Source organism: Ictidomys tridecemlineatus, chromosome 7 (assembly GCF_052094955.1).
Source record: "Ictidomys tridecemlineatus isolate mIctTri1 chromosome 7, mIctTri1.hap1, whole genome shotgun sequence".
Lineage (NCBI taxonomy): Eukaryota > Metazoa > Chordata > Mammalia > Rodentia > Sciuridae > Ictidomys > Ictidomys tridecemlineatus.
In genome coordinates, this window is record NC_135483.1 from 60,457,737 (window position 1) to 60,465,996 (window position 8,260).

Genomic DNA, 8,260 nt, shown 5'->3' on the forward strand with positions numbered 1-8,260 from the left:
CCCTCCAGTGCTATTTCTTGGGGTCTTGCAGGTGAGCATCCCTTTCACAATAGGGCTCTGTCTCCTCAGGGTGCTGTGGGTGAGCACCATCCAGCTGACAGTACACAGTCTACTCTGGGTGTTCTGTAGCCCCAGCCAAAAATGCCTCAGTATCCTTTTTGTCCTCTGGGTGAGCGCCCATCAACCAGCAGTGCTTATCCTCCTCTGGATCCTCTGGGTAAGCACACCTCACCTACCACTGCTCAGTCTTCTCTGGGTCCCATCCTTAATCTACCATCACCCACCATTGCTCAGGGTCTTCTGAGTTCTGTGATGTGCGTCCACTACCCAGTCATCAGCCGTCTTCACTGTGTACCAGGGCTAGGTGCTCTCAGCCCAACACTGCTCAGTGTCCTCTGAGCCGTAGTCTATCTGGCTCATTTGGTGAAGTCTGTGGGTGAGCCTCACTCCCGTTAGCATTAGTACACACACTGTGGCCATATCTGAGTGTCCAAGAATACACTCCTGTGGAATCAAGGTGAAATATTGACCCTACCACTTTCCAACCTTTTTTGTTGGGACTTTGGTGCTACATGCCCACAGGCTTCTCTCAAGGGCCTGTAACCACAAGATAGTTGTTAGTGGATCTCCATCCCAACATGAGGATGTGGTTCGATCATGCAATGTCCACCATTAGCACACCTTTGCTCCAGTGGCTGTGTTCTTATGGATAATTTAACATGCCCATGATTTCTGAGGTCTCTGGAAACACTGGATGAAAACCAAATATCCAACTATGCCCAGGATCTTCCTGGACATGCCACTGGGCAATCTCGTTTCACTGAACAAGCATCCTTCCAGGATCAGAGGATCAAGGTCCAGGACAAATTCTCATCATTACTGAGGACTTCCTCCAACCTGGGAACACACACCACTGTCCCACCATCGGTTGGGTAACTGAAAACTATGGATGAATAATAGTCCTCAAAAGGTTCCAAGGGTTTGAGTTCTGTGGGAGGACCACCCCTCTCCCTGGAGAGCTCAGTCTCCTCTGGGTATATGGATGAGTGTCCCATCAACAACCAGTGCTCAGTGTTCTCCTTGTCCTCTTCCAGATCTCCTCCCACCATCCATTATGCAATCTCCTCTGGGTCCTGAGCCTGAGCCCCACTCACTAGTCAGTGCTCAGGCTTCTCTCTCTGTTCTATCTTATCTCCACTCTCCCACCATTACTCAGGGTCCTCTGAGTCCTGTGGGTGAATGTCCCTCACCCAGCAGTGCTCAGTCTCCCCTGGGACCTCTGTCCTTTTGGGTTTTGCCGCTGACCCAGCAGTGCTCAGGTTTCTCTGTGTCCCCTGGATGCAGATCCTTTGTCAAGCAGTTCTGGGTCTGCTCTGTGGGTGAGTGAGTGCCCCTTACCTAACAGTACTCAGTCTCCTCTTGTCCTCTGCTGTGTTTCCCCTAGCCAGGATCCTCAGTCTCCTCTGGTTTTTCTGGGTTAGTGTTCCCTCCCCTCACAGCTCAGTCTCCTCTGGGTCCTGCGGGTGAGCACCCCTCCTCTAACAGTCCTCAGGCTTCTCTGTGTCCTGTGCTGTGTTCCCCTAGCCAATCCTGCCTCAGTCTTCTTGTAATTTGTGTCGAAGCACCTCTCGCCTGAAAGTATTCAGACCTCTCTAAATCCTGTCGTAATCTCCCCTCACGTACCATTTTTGGCCCTCTGAGTTCTGTGGGGGAGCACCCTTCACCCCGAAGTGCTGTCTCCTCTGGTTCTTGTGGTGAGTGTCCTTTGCCTAAGAGAGTTTATTCTTCTGTGGGTCCTCTCTTTAAGCTCACTACACACACCATTGCTCAGGATCCCCTGAGCCTTGTGGGTGAGCGCTCCTTGCATGAATTCTCAATGTCTTCTGGATGTTTGGGGTGAGCACATTTTACCCACCAGGGCTCAGTCTCCTCTGAGCTCTTGGCCTCATGGTTTATTTAGTGACCTTTGTGGGTGAATCCCTTCCCTGCTAAGATTCATACACCAACTGTGGCCTCACCTGAGTTTCAAAGCAAACACAACCATGGAATATTGGAGAAGTGTCCATACTGTCGCTCTCCCACAACCTTGCTTGGCCTTTGGTGCTACTGTACAGAGGGGCTTCTCATCAATGCCTGAAACCACAAGATAACTGTTAGTGCATCCCACTTGCAACAGTGCTAAGGACCTGCTTCAATCACTTGTGGTCCACCATTACCACACCTGTGCTCAAGTGGCTGAGCTCTTATGAATGATTTAACCTGGCCAGTATTCCTAAGGTCCCTGTGGGGACCAGAGCATGAAAACCAAATTTCCAAATATGGCCTGGATCTTCCCGACATGTCACGGGGCATACTCTTTTCACCAGAGAAGCAGCTGTCTAGGACTATGGATCAAATGCAATTCTGCTGGAGCAGACCATATGATGTGTGGCCATGGACAATTTCTCCTGATCCAGGAGGACTTCCTCTGATTTTTGAAAAAGCAACCCTGTCCACCATCCCTAAGTTACCTGAGAACATGAGGTGAAGGCAACTCTCTGACAGTTTCCCAGGGCTCTGCATCTGTGCGTGAGCGTTCCTATCTCACCAGGGCTCATCTGCTCTGACTTCTGTGAAGGACTGCTGCATCAGCACACAGGGCTCAGTCTTCTATGAGTTCATTCTGAATCTCCCCTCAATGATCATTGTTCAGCCTCCTCTAGGTCCTGTGCATGAACATACCTCACTCAGCCTTGCTCAGTCCCCTCTGGGTATTCTGGGTGAGTGCTACTTGCCAAACAGTCCTCCATCTTCTCTGGGACATTTCTCAGTCTCGTCTGTGTCTTCCGGGAGAGGGTTACTCTCCTCATAAAACTCAGTTGCTCTGGGTCCTTTCCTTTGTTTGCACATTCACCATTGCTCAGGGTCTTCTGGGTCCTGTGGGTGAGGCCCAGCATTGCTCAATCTCATCTGGCTCCTCTTGTTGAGCACTCCTTGTTCTCCTGTGCTCACTCTCTCCTGAATCTTGGTAGTGAGTGCCCCTGGCCCTCTAGTGCTATTTCTCCAGGTCATGGAGGTGAGTGTCCTTTGCACATCAGGTCTCTATCTCCTCTGGGTCCTTTGAGAGAGCATCATGCACCTGACAGTCCACAGTCTACTCTGGGTTCTGTGCTATGTAGCCCTAGCCAAAAATGCCTCATATCCTTTTTGTCCTCTGTGTGAGTGCCTGTCACCCAGCAGTGCCCAGCCTCCTTGGGTCCTATAGATGAGTACACCTCGTCTAGCATTGCTCTTTCTTGTTAAATTCTACCCTGAATCTCCCATTACCTACCATTGCTCATGGTCCTCTGAGTTCTGTGGTGCGTTCACTGCCCAGCCATCAGCCGTCTCCTCTGTGTACTGGCGCTGGGTGCCCTTAGCCCAACACTGCTCAGTGTCCTCTGAGCCCTAGGCCAATGGGTTAATTTGGTGAAGTCTGTGGGTGAGCCTCTCTCCCGTTACTATTAGTAAACTGTGGCCATATCTGAGTCTCCAAGAATACACTAGTTTGGAATTTTGGCAAAGTGTTGCACTTCCTCTTTCTAACCAACTCACTGAGTCTTTGGTGCTGCCAGGCACACAGGCTTCTCTCCAGGGCCTAAAACCACAATATAATTGTTAGTGGATCTCCATTCCAGCAGTACTGAGGACCTGATTCCATCACGCATTGTCCGCCATTAGCACATTTTGTTTAAGTGGCTTTGTTCTTATGAATAATTTAACATCCTCATGATTTCTGAGGTCTCTGGGAACACTGGATGAACACCAAATATTCGACTATGCTCAGCATCTTCCTGGACATGCCACTGGGCACTCTCATTTCACAGAACAAGCATCCTTCCAGGCCATGCGGATCAAGACCCAGGACAATTTCCCATCATTACAGAGGACTTCCTCCAACCTGAGAACACACACCACAGTCCCACTATCACTTGGGTAACTGAAAACTCATGGTGAGTTATAGTCTCCAAAAGGTTCCAATGTTTTGAGTGTTATGGATGAGCACCTCTCTCCCAGCAGAGCTCGGTCTCCTCTGGGTATACAGATGAGTGTCCCATCAACAACCAGTGCTCAGTGTTCTCCGTGACCTCTTCCAGATCTCCTCCCACCACCCATTGCTCAGTCTCCTCTGGGTCCTGTGCCTGAGCGCCCCTCGCCAGTCAGTGCTCAGGCTTTTCTCTCTGTTCTATTATCTGATCTCCCCTCACCCAGGGCCTGTAACCACAAGATAGTTGTTAGTGGATCTCCATTCCAACATGACGATGTGGTTCGATCACACATTGTCCACCATTACCACACCTTTGCTCAAGTGGCTGTTTTCTTATGGATAATTTAATGTGCCCATGATTTCTGAGGTCTCTGGGAACATTGGATAAAAACCAAATATCCAACTAAGCACTAGGCCATTTGCTCATTTGGTGAAGTCTGGGGGTGAGCCTCTTTCTCCCTATTGTTAGTACACCCAGTGTGGCCATATCTGTGTCTCCAAGAATACACTACTGTGGAATCTTGGCAAAATGTTGACACTTCCTCTTTCCAACCACCTTGCTGGGCCTTTGGTGCTGCCATGCACACAGGCTTCTCTGCAGGACATAAAACCACAAGATAATTGTTAGTGGATGTCCATTTCAACAGCACCGAGGACCTGGGTCCATCACGCATTATCCACCATTAGCACACCTTAACTCAAGTGGCTGTGTTGTTATGGATAATTTAACATGCCAATGATTTCTGAGGTCTCTGGGAACTCTGGATGAAAACCAAATATCCAACTATACTCAGGATCTTCCTGGACAAGCCATATGGAACTCTGGTTTCACTGGACAAGCAACCTTCAGGACCTGGGAATCAGGCCCAGGACAATTTCTCATCATTACGGGGGACACCCTCCAACCTGGAACACATACCACTGTCCCACCATCACTTGGGTAACTGAACACTTGAGGTGAGTGATAGTCTCTAAAAGGATCCGAGGGTTTGCGGCCTGGGTGAGCGCCCCTCTCCCAGCAGAGCTCAGTCTCCTCTGGGTATATGGGTGAGTGTCCCATCAACAACCAGTGCTCAGTGTTCTCTGTGTCCTCTTCCAGATCTCCTCCCACCATCCATTGCTCAGTCTCCTCTGGGTCCTGTGCCTGAGCGCCCCTCACCTAGCAGTGCTCAGTGTTCTATTGCTCAGGGTCCTCTGAGTCCTGTGGGTGAGCATCCCTCACCCAGAAGTGCTCTGTCTCCCCAGGGACCTGTGTGTGCCCTTTGGGGTTTTACTGCTGACCCAGCAATGCTGAGGTTTCTCTGTGTCCCCTGGGCGCGTGCCCTTTGTCAAGAAGTTCTGGACACAAAATGGCTGCGCCCAGCGAAGTAGAGGCCGCGCTGGGGGTTTGCTGAGGCCATTCCCCTCTCCCATTCCCTCTTTGGGCGTCCAGCGCCGCGAGCGGGAGGACGGGGGCCGGGCGGGGACAGGGGCACCTGCGTAGCTGGACCGCTAGAGGGCGCCCAGCCAGCGCCGCCCCCACGGCCAGGCCCAACCCGATCCCATCCCATTGGTTCCCGGTCTCCTCCCTGTCTGACCCACTGCCAGGTGGTGGTATGCCACACCAGGCCTCCAAAACCGAGGTCTCTCCTCCAGACTGTCCTCACCTTCACTTCAGAGATGTTTGGCTTCTTCCCTCCCAACCAGCCCGCCTTCAAAACCGGGACTCCTGGAGCAGCATCTGACCCCCTTTCCCTCTATTAAGACCCCCTTCTCTCTAGCCCACTTTTTCCTTAGATCTTCGTTTCCCTGAGTTGGAGACTGTTCACTTCCCTTCCAAATTAATTCCTGATCACCCAAAATATTGACAACCTTGACAGCACCCTGAACTGAGGAGCCAGCCTTTCTTTTGGACTGACCTCCATATCCCAATCATGGAGGCTGAGTATCTGGTAGTGAATTTGGTGGGCCTGGTGCTGGACGTGCTGACCTTGGTGTTGGATCTCAACTTCTTGCTGGCATCCTCCCTCCTGGCTTCCTTGGCCTGGCTCCTGGCCTTCATCTACAACCTGCCGCACACGGTACTGCCTAGTCTTCTGCACTTGGGCCGAGGTGTCCTGCTTTCGCTGCTGGCCTTGATGGAAGCCTTGGTCCCGTTCACCTTTGGGGGCTTGCAGGCCTTGTGTACTCTGCTGTATAGCTGCTGCTCTGGCCTTAAGAGCCTGAAGCTCCTGGGGCACCTGGCATCTCATGGGAAACTATGGAGCCGGGAAATACTGCACAGGGGTATCCTCAATGTGGTCTCCAATGGCCATTCTTTGCTGCGCCAGGCCTGTGACATCTGTACTATTGCTATGAGCCTGGTGGCCTATGTGATCAACAGCCTGGTCAACATCTGTCTCATTGGCACTCAGAACCTCTTCTCCCTGGTGCTGGCCCTCTGGGATACAGTTACGGGCCCTCTGTGGAGGATGATGGATGTAGTGGCTGCCTTCCTGGCCCATATTTCCAGCAGTGCTGTGGCCATGGCCATCCTCCTTTGGACCCTCTGCCAACTAGTATTGGAACTGCTGGCCTCAGCTGCCCGATTCCTGGCCAGCTTTGTACTTGTCAATCTCACTGGCCTAGTGTTACTGGCTTGTGTGCTGGCAGTGACGGTGACTGTGTTGCACCCAGACTTCACCCTGAGACTGGCCACCCGAGCACTCAGTCAGCTTCATACCCGGCCATCCTACCGTCGATTGCGAGAGGAGGTTGTGAGGCTGACTCGCCTAGCCCTGGGCTTGGAGGCCTGGCACCAAGTGTGGAGCCGCAGCCTAAGGTTGGCGAGCTGGCCATACCGGGGAGGGGCACCAGGGGCCCCTCAGGGTGGCCCTAGAAGGGTATTCTCAACCAGGACCCAGGAACAGGACACTCTTCCTGAAGCAGGGCCCAGATCAGAGGCAGAAGAGGAGGAGGTCAGTACCATAAGAGTGGCACCTGCCTGGGGCCAGGAGAGGCTCAATGAGGAAGAGTCTACAGCTGGGCAAGACCCGTGGAAGTTGCTAAAGGAGCAAGAGGAGCGGAAGAAGTGCGTCATCTGCCAGGACCAGAGAAAGACTGTGCTGCTTCTGCCCTGCAGGCACCTGTGCTTGTGCCAGGCCTGCACTGAAATCCTGATGCGCCACCCCATCTACCACCGCAACTGCCCGCTTTGCCGCCGGGGTATCCTGAGGACCCTCAATGTCTACCTCTGAAGACTCCCTCCCTGCCTGTCTACTCTCCACGCTCCACACAGGCACCTGCTCTGGGACAGAATTAACACCTCACTGCTGGGTCCTGGCCTGAAATCCTCTGCCCTTTGGTTGTCCTGCTAAGCCTCAAGCCATACATTCAGAACATGGAGATGGGACACTCTGGAAGTCTTTGATCTGGGGGGCAGGGCAACATAGCTTCTCTGTACCCAGTTGGGTTCCTTTGATGCTGAGGGTGGTGAGTATGTCACTATGCAAAGGTTCTGAGACTGTGTGCTGTGGGTTCTCCTCCAACCTGCCCAGGCGCACCCACATACCAGCCTCTGGGGCTACCTATCTGCTTCTGGTTTTCCTGTTGGAGATTTGTAGGTACTCCCCTGCCTCCTTCCCACTTTTCCCCCAGCTTCTGTAGCACAAAACATCAGTGTCACTTGGATATTTTGGCAACTCATGGTCCTTGGAATGATCTTGAACCTTTGTGTTCATCCAGAGCCCCTGTGCCCTGGTAGGTTTGGGGGTGGAATCTCTCAGGTGCCCTTAGAGCCACTTCTTTTCCTGTCATGATCGGAAGAGGCTCTCTCCCAACCCGATACAAAAGCTGGGATCAGTTTACCTCTGGGAGGGGTGTGCATCTGCACCTGATCTGGGGACCATGTAACCTCAGGCACCCCAGCTCCACAGGGAGCCTCAGGAGGGATAACCAGATTTCTACTAATTCCCCTTTTATTCCTCCCTTTACATAGAAAAATGGCATTCCTCTTTGTCTCTCCCTGACATTAGGGAGAGCAACTGTGCACATTTCACTAGGGTCCAATCAGAAGGGGCCAGGGCTTAGGGGCATGCAGCTCCCTGAGGGGCCTGTTGCCCATTTTCCAGTGAATAAAGTTCTCTTGACAGCTCAAAAAAAAAAGTTCTTGGTCTGCTCTGCGATCTGTGGGTGAGTGCTCCTCACTTAGCAGTACTCAGTCTCCCCTTGTCCTCTGTCAAGTTCCCCTAGCCAATCCTTCCTCAGTCTTCTTAGAATTTGGGTCGAAGCACTTCT

General features: G+C 52.2%; 1 protein-coding gene across 1 annotated transcript; it reads left to right on the forward strand.

Annotated features, from left to right (window-relative positions):
* Nucleotides 1-5,919: 5,919 nt before the first annotated feature.
* LOC101960762 (E3 ubiquitin-protein ligase RNF26) lies at nt 5,920-7,379 on the forward strand. The gene has a single exon (XM_005322984.5). The coding sequence runs from the start codon at nt 5,920-5,922 to the stop codon at nt 7,219-7,221; it is 1,302 nt and encodes a 433-aa protein (XP_005323041.1). The 3' UTR covers nt 7,222-7,379.
* Nucleotides 7,380-8,260: the final 881 nt, after the last annotated feature.